We start from the raw sequence: 23,721 nt of genomic DNA, 5'->3' as shown, positions 1-23,721 counted from the left end.
ACTATACTATAAAAATCTTTCTTCTGGAGTGTTGTCAGTGGTTGTGCCTGTTTTATTGAACCTTATTTTTAAACTCTTACTTTGTTTCCTCTGATCTACTTTGTTTTGTAAACATTTAAACTAAAATGAACCTCGGGAAAAAGCAGCAGCTGGGTACAAAGCTTCAGAATAAATGTCAAACTAACAGAGGATTCACATGCTTTAGACGTGTGTGTACAAATATGCATAAAAGCATCAGTTATTTTCAAGGCTGCATTACATCACATTAGTAGTAAAATAAAATTTACTCATGACTTCATATGCTTCCCTTGCATCATTTATCAAGAACCTACTACAAGTCCAGTGAATGATAGAAGATAGATTAATCATGGTTCTAGATAATCAATTTTCACTCAAATGCTCCAACTTCCTACACTGTTTAAAGTGCTAGGGTCTACTGTTTGAGCCATCCGCACAGTGAAAATAAATAGCACAGCTGAACAGAAAAAATACTTTTGCTCTCAACTAAGAGCAAGTAGGAAGCCACATGCTTTGAAGAAAGAAAAACAGCAGTTCCTTCCGTACTGCTGATTTGCAGATGGTTCACAGTAATGGAGAATGTTGGATAAACAGATTTGAGCAGTGCTAGGCATAGGACTGAGGTTAAAAGAAGGGAAGTGAAAGTGCACAGCATAGGAAGGTCTTACTCGAAAGATATCAAAGATAACATTACAGTGACGAGACGCAAAAAGTGCCTCAAACATCTGAATAACACAATCATATCAGCTTAATGATTCTAGATTTACTAGGTTTACTGCCTGTTTGCTAAAAAGAAGAAAATTATCTGTGGGGAGAACTCTTACTGTCAGTACCATATCCTTCCCCTCTGGCATCCTTGCCAGTTCTGATGGTTTTGCCTGTCTTTCTATTAAATAACAATTTAAAATGTGGATTGAAGACTTTAAATGTAACGCAGAAAGTGCTCAGTCTCAATGCAGTCAACAGCAAAAGGTAAATATTTAAGATGACTATCGGTAGGGGCTGGAGAAGGGAGGACTAATAAAAAACACCAGATTTTTTTTTCCCTTTAATTTCTTATGGTTGAAAAACAACAGCAACTGAGGTTGCCTGTAGATGTTACTGACATTTGTAATTGGGGCAGGGCAGACAAGATTTGTATGTCAAGACTGCCTCTTTAGAATTTGCTGATGGGAACATTCTGCTCAAGTGGATAAAAACCCCACCCTTAAGTCATAGGAGCTTCACAGACCATTTGTGCTGAGGTACAAAAGATCTTCAGCTTGTGGTTACAGAATTATTTGAAAGTGTACACTAATTTACTTCTCAAATACATTATGTTTCTTTATCTTCCACAGGCTTAGAAATCAGGAAATTGTGTGTCAGAACTGGATGACTTGTCTTTTTCTTGCTTGATTCTTCTGAACTATTTCCATAGAAACTTTGGCTTCATACAATGGGATTGGTTCATCCAGCTGAGGCCTAAAATGGAACAATATGTCAGAAGTGTCTGGTGAGCATGCACAGATCAACAGAAATATTGCAGGACTACTGCTATAGACTTTACTTTCACTATGTAAACTTTACTCCTTAAACAAAATAAAAGTTTTACAGCTTTGCTTGGGTTCACAGAAAAATGGAAGAGCCCTAAAGCAAACAAGAAACAGAAGTTAATTAAAAGATATCCTTCTTACAGGGGAAAAAAAGGAGGGGGGGGAAGGTGGTAGTGGTGAGGCTTTTGGTCAACAGAAATACAGTTACCCTGCGTTAAGAGAAAGGATCTTCCATTCCCACCTTATTATGTGAGTCTTCATATCTAGTGAAGCTGTCACTCTTCTCAGAAGAGTATGACAGACCTACCATCTTTTACAATCAACGCCATTTCTCAATCAGACGCAGAGCGGCCAGACATATGCTCTTCCTCCACCAAGAAAAGAATGTGCTGCCTCTGTTAAATTTTGACATACAGCATAATCATGGGGTTTACCAAATTTCCTTGTGCTTAGCCTGCTATATGGTCTATTTCTGCTTGTAATAAACTGCTCTATGTAAACAATGTGAGGCATCTTTTCCTGAGCATCCCAATATAGATATGCAGTAAAGTGCTGGCAAGAGTCTTCTACTCTAATACTGAATTTAAAAAAAAAAAAAAAAAAAAAAAAAAAAGACATTTCTCACCTGAAAATGCTACTTGATAATTTCTCCATTATATCTTCTAAGATGGGTATCTAAGAGGACTGTCAAGGTAGCAACATATCTACAGATGCATCTTTCTATAATCACATTTGCTGGCAAGAGCTCTGTATTGATACAAAACCAGCAGAATGAAGGCAAAATGAAAATTAACCTTAATTCCCATCTCTGTATCAGATTTATGCACTTGTTTATATATCAGAAACCTCCTTTCCTGAAATAGTATGCAGAAATGACATATGGAAAACAGAATTTTGAAAAATAAAGCAAAAGGGTTAAGATTGACAAACGCAGCCCATACTAGTACAACACTAATCAATCAGAACGGCAGTTGCATTTTTTGTGCAGAATGAAGATGACGGACTTACCAGTACCAGTTAACTATCCCTACTATTCATATAGACATATGTGGTAAAAATAAAGTTGGGAACATAGTAGAGTCTGTAAATTCTTGGAGCACCACTACACATCTGTAAGGGATCTTTTGAGTTAATGACTAACACTCATGACAATGCAACAGATGAGTCTTTATATACAGCTCAAAAAATGATGTTCCTTCCTTCATTTTAAGAGCAATCTGGTTAATATTTGAAGCTCAAGCCGTTTTAAAAAGCGATCACCTTGTGATTTCTTCAGATGATATTAATGCCATATGCTCAAGAATTTCACAAGATACATAGATCCAAAAAAACCCTCAAAACCAAAACAGATTTCTCCTTTCAACTTTAAAGCCTGTTGTGATAAAACATGCTGTGGTTATTAAAGATACCCCAGGAGACAATATAAGAAATCTTACTGTTTAGTCAGCTTACTTTTTATGTGGGTAACTACTCAGTATGCATTCAACAAAAATACCAAACTCCAAAACAATTCATGACAATCCGCATCCCATAAATATTTCCTTAGTGTGCCTGACCTTGCCTAATGTACTTTGCAGTTTAGTGGAGGAGGGGAGGACTTCCTTGCAGTACAGTTAGTCGTTTCACAAATATAATGACTTAATCCTCACCTGCCTCTGCCATTCTGCTAAACTGCAAAAGTGATTCAGCAGATCTCATAATCTGCAGTGCAGTACAGAACAGGGAGGGTCCTTAAAGCTGTAACAGACAAAGCTTCCATTACTGGAACCAATCCACTGAAAACTGTTATGCTAGTAGAAAGCTCAGAGTCCAGCTGCTTAAGACCAAATGTAGGTAATGCAAATGAAGGAGGTATTCCTCTTCCCACACCCACATCTTTGCTCAATAAATTTAATGTACATAACATTGCCTATAAGGAAAAGGTTATGAAGCCAAAATATTTTAACTTTTACAGTTAAACCGATTGCATTAAGATTTACAGATGATGCACCTACTGCCCAAAAGAACAAAAAAAAAAATTTCAGAATGTCATATGCATAATATAAAAACTTATAGAATCAAATATTCAATTAATTGGTTCAATCTTGAACCAAAATACTGCATTTTCTCCAGAATGTGTGTTTTCTATTTCAGCACTGCTTTTAATGAAGCACATAGAGACGTATATTTAGAAGGAATGCAGAGACTGTTTTAAAACATAAGTGTATGTTATATTTTAGTTACACTGTATGCTTAACTGTGCTGACCTTTAAGCCTGTGGTTACATGACTGAGTAGAAGAAAATCTATTAGTTGGTTTCTCAGTTATATTTCCATCCACTCATATTAGCAGTCAGTATTCAAAATGACCATCAAAAGGATATAGAGATACTTCCCTTGCTGTAGATTGGACAAGTTCCATATCTCATCGTTCAGAAAGGAGACTGTGGCTCCTTTAAGAAACAAGGTATGGCTGTCTGGAGGATCCAGCTTAAACAAATTGAAGAAAAATGTTATTTAGTTATACTTTCCTACAAAAAAATAAAGGTTACATGGTTATTTTATATAGATGGTTAAAACAAACAAAACCCCACCCCTCACCCATTCTTAAAACTTAGAAAATTTGTAATATTTACAGCTTTAACTTTTCTGTCTTGTCAAACTGTTTAATACCCTGAGCCAAAAAAAATAGGTCCTTTAAAATGTCAGTACAGCCAAGCTATTAACATAACTTACTATCATGTCCAAGAAGACAGCCCAAAATTGCCCCAAAGGAAAATAAAAACATTTATTATTAATGCTGTATACTTCTCATTTTCTGGATGTGAAAATTTTCTTAAGTGAAAACTGATATTACTTAACAGTGGGGAACTGTTCGGTCATGACAGAAACTCACAGACACATCCACATATATATACTGTGGTACAAACTAACTTACTGACACAGTATCTTTACCTGAAGATTTTTTTCTGTTGTTATCCAGTGACCCCCAACACCAAGAAGAGTAATGATATCATGCTTATGAGGCAGCAGCTGTGATTTTGAAGTTGATTCATCTTCAGCACTATATAATTTCACTGGGGGGTGGGGAGAACAAATTCATTTGAGCTCAGAAGAAAATTCTGTTCAGAATGAAATGCCCGTCTCTTCCTGTACTGAAAACCACGTATCTTGGGATTCTTTACAGTCCTATGTCTTCAGATACAAATGAGTTGCAATATATGCATATGAATACAATGAAAGGCAGCTGTTTGGAACAGCACTGCAATTAAATTAGGCTGTTAGTCACATGAGAATATCTGAGAAAGCAGAAGATTAGGAAATTCGATATATGTTTCTTTTAACACATTTCAGTGGAACTCTAAGAAGTTCTTCAATTATTTTAGCTAAAAATAGCAACTTCCAAGTTTTCAACTATTCCAATTGTTTTAGAATACAGGTTGACAGGACTGGCGATTATGGCATAATTTTTATATTGAAATACAGTAGCATAAACGATGTCACAGCTCTACTCTTTAAACACATTTTTTTCTTTTCAGTTTTATATAGAGGAGAATTTCAGACAAATTTAGCAGATGACTAACAGTATTAGATGTTTCCACTAGAGGGTGATATGAGGAGATCTTAAAGAGATCTTAAGGAGTTCTATTGAATAAAGATACATACATAAAATTGCATAAGAACAAGCAACTAAATGTAATCGTTTGAGGTGATGCAGCCTCCACCTATATTACTTGGAAATAATAATAAAATAATTTAAAAAAACCCTAATGGTGCTCTGCAGACCGATTTTCATCGGTTACATACCTCCAGCATCTAGAACAATGTCCACTCCCAGGCCACCCGTTTCTTCCAAGCAGCTTTCTGCCACATCTATCTTTCCATTTGACACATCTATCACTCGAGCTAGAAAAAGCATTATATTTGGTTAACTACAATAAAAAAAAAAATGTAGAGTTTCCATTCAGAGCAGAACAGAAAGTTTTTAGTTTCTGAAAGTATTGCAAGCAATTTTGCAGCTAAGTCAAAAAAACTCACCAAGAGTTTTTTTTCACTTCCCAATACAGTGCAAGATCAACACCAAAAAATATGTATTAGCTTAATGCAGAAGTAAAACTCACAAGTCTGTTTAGGCCAAAAAGGATAAAGTATGCCACTAGAAGAATTAGAAAACCTTCAGTAAGTTCATTCTTTGCTATTCTTCTTTTCTAAAAGCACCTTCAAAAACAGCAAGTTCTGGAGTGACTAGACATGTTATTGAAGCAAAAGAGAGTGGCCAAAAGATAAGGAGGCACCTTATTTCACATCTTCCAACTTTCAAATTTTATCTATCAAATAACCATAGCAGTAATGCTTTGGGAGAGTTTTCCAAGCATAGCTTTCTTCCCTTACTCTACATAAAACCCACCACTTCCTGCCAGTCCCTTGCAGAGCCCATCTCTTGCTTCCACATCATAGAGGGAAACAAAAACCTATTCTCCCTGGCATGGAGCCCTGTCTCCCAGTGCAAGTCAGAAGTAAACATGTAAAAATGCAATAAATTCAGTCACTTACAAGGCACTGACTTGACTATTCTTATGATTCCAGCAAGTCTTTTAGTCTTACTATAGCCATCTTTTCTTTAAAACAACGCGTAGTAACTTATCTCACAGCATGGATAAACTTATTAATATATTACTTTCTGCATGATGTTTTTAACCTCTAAATGGCTCTCTGGGTCATTAAATAGATATTTAGATGGAAGCATTTACATGTCCTCTTAAAATATTTCTGAACTGAAAGTCACTAATACATTTTGTTCTCATATATCTATAACACCGTATTTATAGATGGTTATAAAGATAAACCACAGAATCAGGAATAACTAGGGCAGAGAAGTAGCAGCTAAGTTTTTTAGTTTTGTTTCATAATCATGAGAACAAACATTTAGAAACTACCAGGCCAAAGACTTCTCAGCAAAATGATAACTGAAATAATGTCAAATAAATTTGGAGGTACATTTCCAAAGCATAATGGATTAAACTCAAATTTTCTACGTGTACTTACCCACTAAAGGCTGCCGTATACCTTCTTGAATTTAATCATGGGGGATGGGAAGGAAGGGGAGAAGAAAAATTGCAAGAAAATTAAGAAAAGTATTAACAAATACTCAGTTAATGCTTTGGGTTTTAGTTGTGGTTTTGGTTTTTTTTTGGTTTTTTTTGTTTTGTTTTGTTTTTTTCCCCCTTCCAATCAAATCATAAGATGCATTCAAATTCTTAGGTCAATCATTCAATTTTTTCACTGAAGTCAAATTATCTGGCTAAAGAGAACACACATGGTCATAATTTAATAGAGATGTCACATTAATTTAATAATGATAGTCACATTTCCTGTATGCAAATAAAACCCCATAATATCCTTTTCTTATTAGTTTCTTCAGTCAAGAAGTTACAAGGTTTTTCTTAACATGGCAATTTAACATGGTATAAAGTTTCTGCAAATAGTTTCACTTTTTGAGAATAATTCTGATTTAATAGACCCAAAGGCTGACTATCAAAAAGAAAGGCAACAGTTTAATCAGTTTGACTATTTTCTGATTTGTTTAGCAAAAATTTCCAGTTTTGTTACTTAACTCAATACAATACTTCAAGAAGTACTCATCAAAATCCTATTCAATTTTCTTCCTAGCAAAATGTTGTAACAATATCTCTGCACTGTGGAAAAGGCTGTGCAACAAATTATAATTTTCTATAATCCTTTGTCATTTATACAAAAATTCGCGCAAAACATTTGTAAATTAGTTCAGTTTCTTCTTCTGTGACTTGCACAACTTCTAAAGTAACATTATTCTGACTGGCAAAAAGGCTTCCGTTTCTCTCTTCTTTCACTGTTGGTGAGAAGTAGAAATATCAATATTTCCACAACCTGCTACCAGAGTTTAGTCTCACCCAGTAAGTTCAGCTACAGAGTTTAAAAACTGTCACACAAAAGATCTGCAACTTGGTTTATTGAACATGTTCAAGAGAGCCATTAAATCACCGATGAGTTCTTACCAGAAACGTATCCCCTGAAAGCTCAACATTGGTTTTAAAGGAAAAAAAAAAACCAACCCAAAGCAACCAACTGCAAACTAACCAACCAACAAACCAAAAACCAAACAACAAACCAAACAAAAAAAAAAAAAAAGAAGGGGGTAACCTAGGGAACAGAAGAAATATATATGTGTGTATATGTATTTTATTCTTCTGTTCTCCAACAGAAACTCATCACATTATTTATGTAATATTGTGTCTCTAGTCTGACATATGGGCATTAAAATTTCAAAATTTATTATAATCCCCTCCTTCATACTATTATTATATTTACTCCAGAGATTACTGGAGACATGCAAAGACCCCATCCTGTTGGTCTAAATATGAATCCTTAAACATTAACAGGAACTTCTACTTCAGGCACTGGAATCATATTTGTTAAAAACAAAACAAAAACCCCCAAATCGCAGAAACAGTGGCTTTTTGCTTTTACACTCAAACTGTTTCTCTTCTTAATGCTGTACCCAGGTTATATCTCTTTATTTGAGGTACAATTGCATTAAATTTTTTCCCCTAATGTTTATGTTCCACAAATATTTGCCAAACTGCTAAACGAAACTCCTATTGCTATAAAACAAGCACATACATGAGCAATATAAGCAATGGCCTTTTCACTACAAAAGATGGTTATTTCAGCCATTTTATGAAGCAGCTAGTTATGCTATACACTGATAACACAAACTGCTCTTCATTGGCAACTGATAGACTCTTGCTAAAAACTAAACAAAGAAAACACTAAACAAGCACAAAACTGAAGAAGCCTCCACCAACAGACATTAGGAGCCAGCATAGATATAGCTAGCTATGCTTGGGTTACTTAGAGCACTTATTTTATATTAACATTCATATAACTTAAAAATGCCAGCAAAAAGTAAATACACCAAGCAACCCGCAGTCATATGAATATGTGCTGACAGGACTATGATAATCAAATTAATTGCAAAGTCCTTTCTTGGCTAATAAAGTTTTCATATCATTAGCAAAATATACCCATAAAATATTACAAAGCGAGGTTTAAGGTCTTTTGTATTTACTCTTTCACCCTGTAACAGCTGGTATATCAAACCTCTACATGTCAACAGCATTCACAAAAATGCTTTATGTTCTGATGTCTGTAATGTCTACTATTACAGTAAAAAAGACTTCTGAAATAAGAAAAGGAGAAAATAGCTTTTTTGTGAAGTTGCAAAAAAATACAGGTAATATAAAAATCTACAGAAATAAGTCTGCCAGGTCTTAGAAGAAATGATTACATTCCCAACACAAAACCTTGCAGTTCCCTGTTGAAGATTGTTAAGGTCAGACAGCAAAAATGTCTGTCTCCCTGCTCTTGTGTAATAACCTCTGCACAGCACTCCACTTCCTGCTGCATTATCAGCACTCCAAAGCCACTACTGGAAGAGCTAAATACTCACTTGGTAGGCTGGAAGTGAATCACTCCCCAACGCTGCAGATGTGTGTGAACGTGCAGCCCCAGAATGCACATGCACACTGTGTTGTCTCTGTGCTTCCACTGCCAGTTCTGTTCTTGGAAGCCAGAAAGGAATTAAAATTGACAAGAACTCTGTTCTCTGTGTCTGAAGAGCAACTCTCTGGCTTATTTCGTCCCTCTGCTAGCTTACTGTTCTTGAGCCAGCAGGGAGAACACAAGGACAATACTATGTGCACCTGCATATCAGCAATGCTTGGTTTCAGGGAGTCACTAAGAGCAAGAGAGGAGATTTGAAAACTGCTCTAATTCTCCATTTGGAAAGCCAAGATTGCTAACAATATTACTATGCAAAACAACAAAGGAGAAAGGAGTCAGAGTCAGGGACAGTTAACCTTGACATAATCTTTTTAATCAGATCTCAACTTAGCCCATATATATTTTGATTGATGCAACTGTAATATATGTAGATGTGATAACTGACTACACAATGCTTTCCCCCATAACAGCATTCTTATAAGGGACACAGCTACTCTTACGTATACTTCTTTGAATGACAACAAAAATCATACACTGAAAAATAAACTTCGTGATTATACTGTTGCAGTCTTTGCATTTTGAGGAGGAAATACCATACACTAGTTTTAACCTTGTGTTCACTGAACAGCAAAGTTCATGGACCGCAATCAAACTGGACTTTGCAATGCCATCCTTTATTTTAAAACTGTCTGAATAAAGACATATTCTACTTTCCTCCACTCTGCAGCATCAAAAAAAGAAAAAAGTTTGATCAGGAAAGATGCTAGTAGCTTCTACGTTGAGTATTTTCCCATGGTCCAAATACCACTGTTACTTTCAGGGAAAAACCCCAGAAAACTTCAGTATCAAAGGGAAGAAATGGAAGAAGTCATAGATGAATGCAACTATTATGTCTAATGCAAAGCTCATTTAGAAAATAGGAAAATGCAGAGCCTTTGAACATCCAGCTGCAGTTATGACAGTACTTGAAACTGAGCTGCCACACAGCTTGATAAAATACTATTAGAAGTAATTTGAGTCTGATGAATACTGTATCTCAAGTATATGATTACATCTGAACTCTGGCTCAGGTACCTAGATTACATACTGTGATACTGGTGATTTACTAATGCTTTCTTCTTTTTCACAAGCAACAATTTTATAAAATGAAAAGACTTCTTGAGTAGTTAGGCCAAAAGCCAGCACTCAAGCACTATTCTGTGAGATGGAAAATACTGAGAGACAGTCATTACAATTTAAATGAAGAATAAAAATGCCATTAAATACACCTAAACCAGAAATTAAATACCTATGGAGTACAGAATAAATTTTAAAACTATTTAATTAGACTATTTATAAATTTGTATTTCAGTTTTCAGCTACTGAAATAAGTCTCTAGAATAAAAAGAAAAAAAAAAATGTTGAGACATTTTTTAGCGTAAACTTTAGCACTGAAGAATATAACTTACCCACAGGAGGTCTAAGTCTCTCCAGGTACTGCTTATCTTCAAGACTGTATGCAGTAGAGATTACTTTAGCTCCCCTATGTTGTGCTAACTGAATAGCTATTGTACCAAATGGCTGCAGAAGAAAAAAAAAGGTAGATCAATTTTTTTACAGCAACAATTTGATGCCGTTTAAGAAAGATTATACTGCAAAGGACATTCAAGAGAAGTCAGGAGAGTATCCAGAAATGAACTTACTCCTTCAGTAAAACACATCTGAACCAAGAATTTTAATATTTCATAGATATGCTTCTGTTCTAAGTGAGGCCAAAAAAGTCTTTTCATTGACTGGGAAGCTCTGAACAAACTTTCAGTAATTAACTAGCTCTCCTCTTCAACAAAATAGCTCACATTCTACTTTAAATAACGCAAGTGCCATAACTGCAATTTTAACATGTAGCTTTGGGCTTGCTTGTTGAAGGAAGAAGTGCTCCCAAGGAAAAAGCCCCAGCTACATTTACATTAATGAATCTTGGCTGAGGCAAGCTCCACATCTTCATTAGCAATAAAGATTGCAGTAATGCAAATGAAATTATTTATATCTAAGAGAAGTTAAAAAGCAGTGGTGGGAAAAGAATAAAAAATCAAGGCACTTTCCTCCAGTTATACCTGAGGGCTTAGGGTAAAACTATGTCAATGTAAATCACCAGAAAAGAACTACCTCTCTTCACTATCCATACAACATGTAAAGGACTGTATTCTTGGCTCAGTATCTTATGTGGGAGGGCCTTTCTTATTAATGCATTAAGTTAAGGGTGCTGCCAGGAAAAAAAATACAAGGCTTATAAGTTTAGTATGTTGTAAGAAATCCAATTGTTTTGATAAGACAGTTATTTATGGCAGAGGTAAACATTCTGTTCTGAAATTGTTATTATTGCACAGTTGTTACCTACACTTGCTCCATCCATTACAAGGACAGTTTTTCCAGGAGAGACTTGGGAAAGGTAGTGTAAAGCTGTATATGCTCGGACACCATCACGAACAGTCCCAGCCGCTTCAACCCAACAAACTTTTTCTGGTTTACGAACTAAGTTTGGGGAAAAAACAAACAAACAAAAAAAACAGATGGGAAAAAACCAGCAAGTCCCTGACATTTCACTCAGAATGATTTTTTTAGACTTCATCGATTTCTAAAACATGAAAGAAAATTATAGAAGTCATATCATCTACAGGTGTAATTATGATCTATTTCACAAAGGCAATACTGCAATGTTTGTGGCTCATGGCAGCATTAGGTCAGCTACATAGAGTCAAACTGGAAAAGGCAATTGTCATTCCAAGAATAATCAGTTTGCTTCTGCAGCACTCTTGTGAGCAAGTTCAAATACAAATACAGTATTTAAACAGGAAAAAACACACTTCCTACCATAACCTCCTGACAGAAATTATCTGAAGAGGTCTCTTCACAAAAATAATTCTGACACAGAGAACAGATAATGCGAGTTCCAACTCATGAGTTCCTAATTCTTTCTCTATAGGTTAGAATCTTCTACTTCATAATCCATTGGTATAAACAGCTTCTGGAGGTTATAACACACTTTAAGAGAGATAAAGGTCATGATAACATTATTTGTCACCTCCATTTTCTGTTGTCTCTACCTACAAGACACTTAACAGTTTTCCTATTCTATTCACACTTAAAAGCCTGGGGAGATAACGTTAATGAAGTACTGTATTAACTAGAATTCACAAGTTCAAACACCATTTTTACTGTAAGCAATTTACATGATTTAGCAGAGACCTTGATACTAAGCTAGAAAATCATCATTGCCCAGCTGAGAGTCTAGCACAGAACTGAACTAAGTAAGCACAATCCTCTTGAGGCACACTAGAAAGGTAAGACTGGAAAAGTTTGGTCTGTCCCTTTAAGCATAAGGATTGACAGTTTAGCCTGAATTGGGGAACCTATAAAACAACATAAGCAATGCGATCACCTGGGATCATTTATCAGTGTGCTGGAAAAGAATTCTAGGGATCATTACCAGCATTATCACTTTGTGTGCTAGTTCATACTACTTAGCACAAAGTAAGCTACTGAAGGTAATATAAAGTCAGAAATATTTTCTGCCTATAGTTACTGTAAATAGTGATAAGGCAGCACAGACATCTATATTTCATTTTGCTTGATTTGTACTTTTAAGTGTTAGAAAGAATAAACCTTACTTTTTCATCTCCATGAGTCCATGACCTATTTTGCAAAAACTGTCATAGCTAGTCAGGAAGATTTCATCTTCAAACAAGTCAACATAAATAATACTTGTTTGCCTCTCATAAATATATTAAAAAAAAAAAACATGGAGAGGATGTTTTATGATATTTTACACAATAAAAGTAGGGATTTGGTTTTGGTACAAACAAATTTAAAGCAGTCACCTCATAACTACACAGGTTGAATTAATGGACAGTCACAGAAACACAATACAAACTAATTTGAGCAAAAGAGTAGCTTGCTCAAAGTAACACAACAAACTGTTGGCAGAAGCACAGAGATTTCCAAATTTAGTATTCTACACATTAAAGCACTCTATACCCCAAAAGGGGGAAACTAGAAACTCACAATAATTGAAAAGAATGTTTCAATACTAGGTTTTCCCTGATCCTCATTCCCTGAAAATTCTTTTCTCCAGCTTCTATTCTGCTAATTTTATCCCATCTGTTAGTCCAGTCACAAGTGATATTCCTAAATTGAGTCAAAGTGAGGAAAAAAAAGCAAATTTCTCCTTATTTAATTTTGTGACAGATGAGGTGAGGAAAAAGCAGAAAGACAATGAAGCAACAAAAAGGGAAGTTAGAATGGGGGGCGGGTTTAAGAAAAAAAAAAAAAGAGAGTCAGCTTATGTGGTTTAGGCAAAACATTAACCCATTGAATGATAACAGCAAAGATAAAGCCCTTGAGAGTACATAGTATTCAAAGGTTCTATGAACAGGTGGAGTAGACAGAATGTCTGAATGTTGCTGTACAGAATAAGTTTGCCCAGAGGTCCAAGTTAATTAGCTCCCTATTAGAAAAGCTAAACTGAAGTCTAAAGATAGAGTAAATGTAAGTATTAGTAAAATATATGAACCACATACCCAAATAATGCTCATGAACCAGAATAACTTCACAAAGACCAGACTCTTCGGAATCCAGGGGCAAAATTCCTGAAAAAAATTTTTAATATAGACCTTTAATTTCAAACAAGCATACACTATAACCAAAGCAAGCTCCTAATGAAACTACTAGTCCCACTTGGTCAGTTGCCCTCTTGTCAGGTTTATGACAGGTTAAGAAAACTTGGCAAGGTAACAACCTGTAATATCTATGGGCACAGTGCACAAGAGGGTTCCAAAGGTGCTCCAAAGAGCATTTTGGGGTTGGGGAGAGAAAGAATGGGGACACTACTGAGTGCTTTTTGCTACTGGTATGTTTAATTTTTGTCAGGTCATGTCTGAATTCATTTCACACTGCTCTCACACTAATGAGTGCTCCTGTTTCTACTCTGAGCCATGGCTAACAAGAAAATCAAGCTCTCATATTGCAGATGGGCACAGACCAAGCCACACTACAGATACTTCTACTCTTCCATCCTAATAACGTGTGGTGTTAGCAAAGGCAGCAAAAAAGGGACAGAAAGAAGCAGAACAAGCAAGAATGCATGAATGCAAGTTTTAAAAAGTTGGAAGAGAAAAGAGGAACTGAAGGAAAAAATAACACCCATGGAAGACAGAGAAAGCAAACACAGAACAGGCAGAAGAAAAAAGAAAACCATCCTGGTCATAACAGTGCTTTTTTCCTCCACTGGGCAAAGAAGGAGAGTCATGAACAGTAGGTTCTGGCAGCCAATCAGTCTTCTGACTTATATGTACCCTCTATCCTCAGTAAAACAGTATCTTTTTCCCCTCTCTCATCCAAATCTTATACTCCATTTAGACCAACGCAAGGGCTTTGGCTTAAAATCCTTAGCAAATTTGGCTAAAGCTCTCAACGGCTTATCTATAGAAAAATACAAAGTCTAAAGTGGCTATCTACAGCAGCTATTGTGCAATTAGGAAATAATGCAAGAATGGCAAGAATCTCAGAACAGAACACACTTTCTTACAACATCACTATCACTTCTGTCTTACTTTTGTAACTTAAGTCATCCTCTAATCCTTTAATTTAGCATACAAAATATAAACATGTATGAAAGAATGTCCCTAAGAAGTATCTCTTCTATCCTAAAGCATCATTCAGATTTTGATGATTAATACAACATCATATTTCAAGTGTTAAGAAAAATTTCCTTATAGTAAACTAAAATAGCCTTAGCACCTAAACCAGTTTGCATTCTAGCATCTTACTGTAGGTAAAGCAAAACACAGAATGAATAATATATAAAGACATTCCTTTTCTTGACAGACACAAAAGTTCAGGAACAAGTCACATTATCTGCTAACACTCAAGACAGCCTCCAAGGAGTTATTATACATTACTGTCAACTCATATTGATTTCAGGGTCTCTAAAACCATTCACAAAAACATGACCCTTATACCAAGGGAAAGGCGTAAGGCATCTTAAAGAACCGTGCCCCTTAGTATACCTCACAATGCTTACAGAAGCTCCAACATGAAGTATAGACCTTTATTTTACATATGCTATACACATCAAGCATTTGATACAAATACAAAATTAGATTTTTCACCTTACTTGTCAGAAATACTCCACATAGCATAGGGCTTTTGTGCATTGATTATTTATGTATTCAGTAACAGGACATATGGAAGAACTGACACGCAAAATGGCTAACCACCAGTAAATCTAAACAGTTACGTTTATATTTAGGTTCATGTTGCCAAGTATTTGAGGCCAATTTAACTGTCAGAATATTTTTCCCTGCACTTATTTTAATGAGACACTTGGCATAGTTGATTGCTAAAAGATTCTGAGAGCAACAAATAAAACTGACTGTAACTTTGAAATAAAGTCAAGAATGTACCTCAAAACAAAATATTTTTGGCTGGTCTGAGGTTTTACTACTGTATTTTTCTTAACCAAACAAACAATTATGTATAAGATAATACATTATATAGACAAAGAAGTCTCCTCTGGAAGATAAAAGAAGGATCAGAAAAACTTTAAAAGCAAGAAACAATTCTGGTATGATTTTAGGAATAGATTAATTATTTAACACACCAAGTACTTCCAGTGAGCACAGTACTATTCCTACACGAAAAAGAGTAGAATCATTAATAAGGGCCGTACTACCATATTATTACTCTTAAACTCAATAAGGAGTATGTAGCAGGACTATACTCTTTGATAGAAGGACAGGCTTTTTTGTAAAATTCAAGTAGAAATATTTTTATGACAATTGTATATTTTGGGACAGTTTGATGTTATTAAACACAAAGGTAACCAAAGCATTTGGCAACAGCTCATTTTCTTTCCAATCTGATCATTCATTAACTATGTATAAATTTACAGCAACATAACTGGGAAGTGTGCTTGTTAGGAAAGATTTACCATAAAAGAAATATTTCACTCCTATCTTTTGTCTTTACAGCATCTATATTGGATGCATAAGGTTCAACAGCTGTTTGAAAGGGAATGCTATGAGATTTCAGTATTTAAAGAAGTGGGTTTTCTTTCTTTTAGGGCTAAAAATATTTGATGCTGTTTTCTTCATTTTCCCATTTCCATACATGTAATTCTAACTTTTCTGTACCTGCATTTGCAAACACTCAGTATTGAAGAATGAAAACCACAGACCATAGAAGTCTCAGATAAAATGAATCTGCTTCTTTCATGACCCAAGTAGAGATTCCATTCCCTTAACGTCAGATTTACTCTGAAGTAGCTCAGTTGATTCAAACTACTAATTCTATATTTGAATTAACAAAAATGGAATGAAGTCTTAATTCACAAAAACACCCAACCCTCCCACAGCCACTTGGAACATCACTTAGACCTCTCAGGTCCATTGACATATTGTCAGAGGTGTTCCCCCCCCCCCCCCAACTACTTACTGAAACTGTATTCCTTCAGCTACAACAGAAGGTGATTGAAATACAAATACTGTTTTAAAATATTCAACAGATGCAGCATATGCCAGTAAGATATTTAACCAAATACTGTTCACAATAATGATACTATTCATAGTTCAAAGTTAATTCATATGCAAGACCAGAAAATGCCTGGCCATAACTGTTCTACTTTATTGAACAAAGCAAAGCCACTTCTGTACCCCATAAAATGGAATATTTATTCCCAACTGTAAGGATTACATCTTCTGTGGTGAATAAATAGTTATAATCACACATCTTATTCCATGAGATTTAAGCTAATGATATGAAAGGTCTGCCACAGTTTTACCAGGAAAAGAAAAGCCCCAAACACATTGTGTGATTTTTGACTGGAAGTCTGTTTTAAACAACAAACAAAAAAAGTACAGTGATTACCACTTGCCTTTCTGATGGGCTTCTCTGACAGTAATATCATAACAGGATCATAAAGCATGGACTTCCTGTGGTTAAATTAGGGGGGGAAACAAGTCCACTTTCAAGAACTCTAACGTGCAGTAAAAATGAAGATTCTAGAAAACGAGCAGCTTGAATCAGTGTTTCTTTTTAAATGTGGTCTTGTATTTAGCAAAATGCCTGAGTACATGCATTGCTTCTGGCAACTCAGAAAATCCAGTAGAACTGGTGAACCTACTTGCATGTTTAAGTTAGGACCACTCTTAATTTCTTTACTCAAACAGGAATTGATGTGACTTCTAAGAAACTGAACAGTCTTCAGTATGCTTGAAGAGGAGATTCATCACTAGCAGTTAAAAGTATATTTTTATAACATCCTCAAGAAGGCAGGAAATATAAGCCTAGACTTTGTATCATCCACAGAAATCAAAAGATATGTATTAATTACATCAAGATGGTGTTGTGAATACAAATAATTATGTGTGTATTCAGGTGGTTGCCTTTAGAACACTCACTCCACATGGCTAATTGGACCCAGGTGTATATTCTTAGATTTGGTGAATGCAGTAGGACTATGACAGACATTAGCTGGGGACCTGAACTTCAATACTTATAACCCAAAAACTTCCATAAGAGAACACTTTTAGAATAGAATTCTCATTTATAAGAGTGTATTCATGTGACACTAGTTGAATAATTGAAAAATATATGTCTAATTGTAGCTTTAGCAGTGATTATAACCTCAGCCATTCATTAAAAAAAATTACTAATTGTGTTAGTTGATAAGGCAAGCAAGCATTAACTTACCCACCACTTCATCATCTGGCTGAAAAAAGGTCACCTTTCTTCCAACTCATGAAGAATATATGAAAAGGATGAAAGAAGGTATGAAGATAAATGTTTATAGCTGAAATTGAACATCCATTTGAAAGCACTGTTTATCACTAGCTCATAAAACTAAAAATACACCCTGCTAGTGAAATTTTTTTTTTTCTGTTAAATATGCACATACCGAAACCAAATGTTTAATTCACTAAACTTGGGCACCCCATCCACAAACAGTTACATGCAAGTACACACACGTATGTGTGTTTGAAAGATCCAGGCTTTAAACTACACATCAAAGGTGGATGTGTCAGTGAAACACTGCCGAAATTCCCGAACATTATTTTGTCTTCACCATTCCAACAAATAATTTTTACAAATAAATTAAAAAGATTGTTATAGCATGTGCAAGTAATATCTTAAGATCTCAGTATATTTTATTTAGCAAGCTGCCATGCAATTTTATTTTTTTAAACTCTGAACAGATATGCAGGAATTGCAGTTCAGTTCCTTTTTTTACTTTCATTTCAGTATCATTACTGACTTAGGAAAAGCCTCATTAAGAAAGCAAATAGTTCCTACTATTAAAGGTGTACCATACAAACAGTATTTATTTGTTCTGGATTACCAGACCTTAATTCTTGCTCCATACCCTCACAAGACAATTATACTAACTTACCTTCCAATACAACTCCAGAAATTTCTCGACCAACAGGGAGAAGCTCCTTCTCCAGTTTAACTTCTGACAGAAGCTAAATGAAAATAAAGGTTACAACATTCTTACTAAGGCTCAAAATTTGCATATTTATTATCACCTTACAATATTTGATATTCACAGTAAGAAAGTTGGGCCATTGCCAAAATGTTATTTGGGGGAAAAAACTACACACATTCCTCATTTAATATTAAAACTTTGCACTGATTTTCTGTATGTAAATTTAGAAGCATATAAAAAAAAAAAAAAGAGAGTTATTAACAGGCAAGCCAAACTGTGACTTAAAGTCAGTATGCAGAGGATGATAAAAGGGATGTACTGTAAGAGAACTCACAGATGACAACTGATCTTTCTCCATAAGTTAGGAACCAAATCAGGTGCTTTTTATTTCAAGAGATATGTAAGAATACCACATCAATCCTGTGCCCTCTTTCTCAGCAGTAAAGCCATATCCTCAGATGGCATAAATGGAATTGTGCCAATTACTGGCTAAGGCCCTGGCTTAGATCTTCAATGGAAACTGTAAACACCTCTAGCTTTTATAAAAAAAATAAGCAAATACCTTTGTATCTATCCAGCTCAGTGCACAGGCTCTAACTTGTACTTTCACATCGTTGTCTCTTGTAGGAGGAAGGTTTTCCTAGGACAGATTTACAGACGTTACATTATACAATACAACATGAATGTGCTAGTAGGATCCTTTCAAGCTCTTGAAAGAACTTTTCCACAGTCTTTGTTTTAGATTGTTTTGTAGTCACAACAAAAGAATTTTTTTTTCAGTGAAAAGGGAACTGATAACACAATGAATTTACAACACCATTTTGAGTACATGTGTATTACTATTACAAACTGACCACTAGACCTTACTAAACTTTAACAGACACTAACATTTTTCTCGGTTTTTTTTCTGCAAGTTAAATATCACACACTTACCTGAAACAATTTTAGTATGTAATTACCCCCTACTGTCTGTCTAACAAATAGAAGGAAGCAGATCTTTAATATTAAAACTATATTGCAAGAGTGATAGAGAATTTTAAGAGAATTTTGACATGAATGTCTGACATACTGTACTGACAAACTTACTGAGGTAAATGTCCAAGTAGTCCAGACGATGTCAAAGAAAAGCAGTGTTAAGAATTGGTATTAAGTCTGACAAATGACGGCTACCTCACATACAAAAGCATTGTACTAATGAAGCCTCCTCTTACTATTTCAGCTTTCAGTTTTGGGATTGATATGTGAAATGATTTTAAGTAGTTGAGTGCTGCTACTTTAAAGTATTTAATCAGCCAAGTCGAGTTCTGGACTGCTGACTCCACACAGCTGTTGAATAGCTACCTCAGGTACTGGAGGCAAAATCATGTATTTCCATGTTATACTGTAGTCTGCAGTGTTGATGTCTGTTGCAATTGAAAGTGAAACACTAACCAGAAAGTCACGAGAGTGCTTTGTTTCTACTTATGAAGTTAAGATATATTCTTAAGTGTTCAAGCTTTCTTTGATTTTTTTTTTAAACTCCTCCCAAGAAACAGCTGTTGCTTTTCTCCTAGGCTTAGCAACATGAACAGTAACCTCTGTCCAAGGAATACTGAGCTGAACTTTTTCTCGCCCCAGCTGAGTTAAACACATGCTGTTGCTTTAAAATTGCAAGGCATTTTGCCAGTCAGACTGACCTCCTGCTCCTCAAACAGAAGTGGGTTCTCACTGTTCCACAAAACAGTTGAACATGTACCACATACATATACCACCATAACACATACAAATACGACATCTCTGGTTTAAAAAAAAAAAAGTAGTTAGATTCTAAAAGTCTTATGTAATTTATGTAAATTTAAGATTATATTGTCTTTTGGAACTATCTTTTGGTATGCATAACTCAGTGAACCCAAGTACTGCTACAATGCATGTAATAAATTTGCTTTTCTTTATAAAGGAATACAAGTCTTAAGAACAAAAAGAGATGATGAAATGTTTTTGCTGTTAACTGGTTCCTGCCTTCATAATTTAAATATGTCATTATTATGACTTGACCAAGCTAAACCTAAGGAAGGTTTGCTATGCAAATTCTTCATCCAAACTACTGGCTTTTCGTTATCTACCTTCTATTATATTAAGGTCTCCTCAGCCACCTAGCTTTCCGTTTCCTCACTTTTTTCAATATTTATTTCATTTTAAGATGAGGATTCCATAGTGCTGGTCATTACACAGACACCTGCAGAATCAGTTCCTGTCTGAAGAGATTTAAATAGGCAAACAAGCAGACAAATCCTATGCACAGGAGTGCGGTTTCAAGATCTGCTTTAGCTTACCTAAGACTGTACCAGAGCTGTCTGGCTCAGCTGTTGCCAGCATCTACATATTCCCATCCCTTCCTTTGTGTTGGAGCTAGCAATCATGGAGCCATCACAATGATGTGAACTAACTTGTAACAAATTACTAGTGTTTACCTGGATAAGTAAGCTGATCCATCTCACCTTACATCTGCATGATTCCTAAAACCATTACAAGGAAGAGAACAAAAATGTGCTGCTGAAAGGTGAACAAACCTTTTCAGCAAAAGCTCAATTTCACAATCAGTTTAAGTAGATCTAAGACTGCCCCATGAATACGCACCTTGGTTGTATCAAAATCACCCATCTCATTGCATCCTTCTCTTCAAGCAGTTCATTAGATGTGCTTAACTACTGGGACTTACTGCTGCCCAAGCAAGATTCTCACCAGTACTACACTGTTTTGTTTTGACATATGGCTCACAGGTATAATTAGGTACCTATGTTACACAGGTGTACACAGGTACTTATAATAATTTATTTTGTACCTATAGGAGATTTAAGAACACAGATTCACATCCTCAAAACCACGTAAGCATTTTTCTACTGTTCAGATGCCCATACTGCATCAACTGTCTTGTTGTTCCTTTAAGTTGTAGGAAAACAGGTAGCTAGACAAAGGAGACTTATCAAAGGCTGCACTGTGATCTCAATCCTCACTAAGAGCAAAGAACTCGCAGAAGGAAAAAAACATAAGAGTAGGAACACTCCAAACACGATAAATTTCTCAAGTTATATTTCTACTTTTTCAGTGACCAGAAAATCCAACCAGGAAATGTGAATCCAGATGAAGCCAGGGTTCATTTGGTACGCCTACAAAACGTATGTTTAAAATACGGACACCAAAACTGCACAGAGAAATCTAGCACTGGACTTGCCAAGTGCTGCATGGTGATGGTAGAATACACCTCCCCTACTTTCATTTACCTGCCTGTATGTGCAAGTATTACACCAGTTCTTTTTTAAGCCTACAGAAGAGTTAGGTATTTCAATTCCCTTGTGGCATTCAGCCACACTCTCTTCTTTCACCGAATGATTAATACTGCTATTATGATCAGAACTCACTCTTTCCTGCAAAACAAATGTCATTTCCTCTCCAGGTGAATTCTGCTGACAATACAAGGCCTTCATAGTGATCTGAAAAAAGACACAGCAACCAAGCTGTAATACGTGCAATATCTATAGCACAAACAAGTAACTAAAGCTTTACATTACTTTATAAGCAGAACAGTGATTGCTTGCAAGCAACACAGGGCCTATGGCTCCTTCCAATACACAAGTTCCAAAACAGATCAACAGATAAGGCAAGATATGGTGTTACCTGCAACTGGTTACATCAGTATGGTTGACCATAATATAGCAAATCCTAGGGACCAAGTATGTACAGCAAAAGGCAATGAATGATACACAGGATGTACTGATTGGTGGTCCAATGCTGTAGATGGGTTGTTTGCCACCCAGGCTGGAAGGCACACACTTTGACTAGTTGAGACAAATGCAGTGCACGGGACAATAAAACCGATACAGGAATACAAGGAACCTTACATATGACTTAACTAAAAATCACAGCTCGAGTTGTCGGTCTCCTCTCCCACCTTGGCATGTGTGGTCCTCAACAAACCAGAGTCTTTTGGAGAGAAAAAAAAAATTCAGAAGTAGTCTCTTCAAGTTACAGGAAAAAGAAAAGCACAGAGGAGACAGGCAGAAAAACCATACGGCCATTATATTGCTTCTGGCGGCCAGCACTGACCCCTCAGGGACGCCCGAGGTTGAAGGGACCGCCCCGAGGCACCTCGCCTTTCAGAAAGGCGGAGCAGCGCCGCAGCCGGAGCCCGGCGCAACCCCGACCGGCCCCGCAGGGAGCCCCGAGCTCGGCGGTGCCGGCCCGCTTCGCCCGGCTCTCGGCTCGCTGCGGCCCCAGCGCTCACACCCTGCCCGAGGGCAGCTGCCAAGCTGCGCCCGCTTCCGTTAGTGCCACCGGCCGCGCCGCCGCTATTATTCCGGTGCTTTACCACACCGGAGAGCGGCTGGGCGGGAGAGACCTCACCAGCGCCCGCCTCTGCCTCCGCACCGCGGCAGGCGCCGCAGCCGCTCCTCAGCGCCCGCCGAGGAAACCCGCGCAGAGACGAGGCCAAAGTGAGGGGCCCCAACCCCACCCGAGGCACCCCCCAGCGGGAAGAGTTCCCCGGGAGCCGAGACGACGCACCGGCAGTCCCTGGGAAGCGCCACCACCCCGAGACCGGCGGTTGCCATGACAAACCGTTACTTCCGCCGGCGCTCCCACCTCGGCGCCCTCCGGCGAGCGCGGGCACCGCCCCCACGCCCCGCTCGCAGCCCCTGCGGCCAGAGAGGCCCCACGCGAGCTCGCGATTGGCCAGGCGGCCGCCACTCGGCATAAAAGAGGGGCAGGATTGGCTGGGGCGGCTGTCGCTCGCTACAAAAGAAGCAGGCGGGAGCAGGCGCCTCCTTCCACCCCGCCCCTGGGCCGCGCAGGGGACTACGCGGCCCAGCAGCCTGCGCGGCACAGCGCCCGGCGGCTGCCCTGTGTGACCTCCCGAGAGCGGGGCTGGCGGCCGGGACACCGCCGGTGGCGGGGGAGGGGGGGTGAGGGAAGGAAGAGACGCTGCCTTGAATTACCCTTATGCAAAATAAAGGGGCCGCCCGCTCCCACAGGCGCGTCCCGCTGGAGGTGAGGAGGGAGCCCGGCCGCCCCCTCCCCCCGGCTCCGCTCCCTCCCCGCCCAGAGAGAGCGGGCCCGGCGGAGCTCGGATTGGCCGGAGGAGGCCGGGTCCCCGCGGCGCTCCTGGCCTCTGATTGGCGGCACGCGCCTGGCCGTCGCGCGCGGGGGGGCGGGAGGC

The 23,721-nt window shown here is 37.5% G+C and overlaps 1 protein-coding gene across 12 annotated transcripts; it reads right to left on the bottom strand.

The window, feature by feature from the left end:
- Positions 1-17: 17 nt before the first annotated feature.
- On the bottom strand, positions 18-23,625 carry CRYZL1 (crystallin zeta like 1). 12 transcript variants are annotated; one of them, XM_069785199.1, is made up of 15 exons: positions 23,501-23,625; positions 22,409-22,490; positions 21,929-22,000; positions 19,093-19,170; positions 18,495-18,567; positions 17,798-17,842; positions 13,627-13,695; positions 11,448-11,581; positions 10,519-10,630; positions 6,575-6,598; positions 5,336-5,434; positions 4,484-4,605; positions 3,913-4,018; positions 2,176-2,221; positions 18-1,479 (listed from the first exon to the last, which is right to left on the bottom strand). In XM_069785199.1, exons 3-15 carry the CDS (start codon positions 21,992-21,994, stop codon positions 1,380-1,382), a joined length of 1,074 nt encoding a protein of 357 aa, XP_069641300.1. In that variant the 5' UTR covers positions 21,995-22,000; positions 22,409-22,490; positions 23,501-23,625; the 3' UTR covers positions 18-1,379. The 12 variants fall into 12 exon arrangements, with proteins under 12 accessions (XP_069641300.1, XP_069641303.1, XP_069641298.1 ...); XM_069785202.1 differs by having other exon boundaries at positions 22,421-22,490; XM_069785197.1 differs by lacking the exon at positions 23,501-23,625 and adding an exon at positions 23,124-23,195.
- Positions 23,626-23,721: the final 96 nt, after the last annotated feature.

Source organism: Haliaeetus albicilla, chromosome 6, assembly GCF_947461875.1.
Source record: "Haliaeetus albicilla chromosome 6, bHalAlb1.1, whole genome shotgun sequence".
Classification (NCBI taxonomy): domain Eukaryota; kingdom Metazoa; phylum Chordata; class Aves; order Accipitriformes; family Accipitridae; genus Haliaeetus; species Haliaeetus albicilla.
The sequence above is the reverse complement of the archived record's forward strand: the minus strand, read 5'-3'. Positions and strand labels throughout refer to the sequence as shown.

Excerpts from the sequence above, each read along its gene's own strand:
- CRYZL1 (XM_069785199.1), bottom strand. The coding sequence starts at position 21,994 with ATGAAGGCCTTGTATTGTCAGCAGAATTCACCTGGAGAGGAAATGACA. Across the intron at positions 19,171-21,928 it reads CATTTGTTTTGCAGGAAAGA|GAAAACCTTCCTCCTACAAG; the intron begins GTGAGTTCTGAT and ends AATCTGTCCTAG. Across the intron at positions 2,222-3,912 it reads ACAGCAAGGGAAGTATCTCT|CCATCTTAGAAGATATAATG; the intron begins ATATCCTTTTGA and ends CCTCTTAGATAC.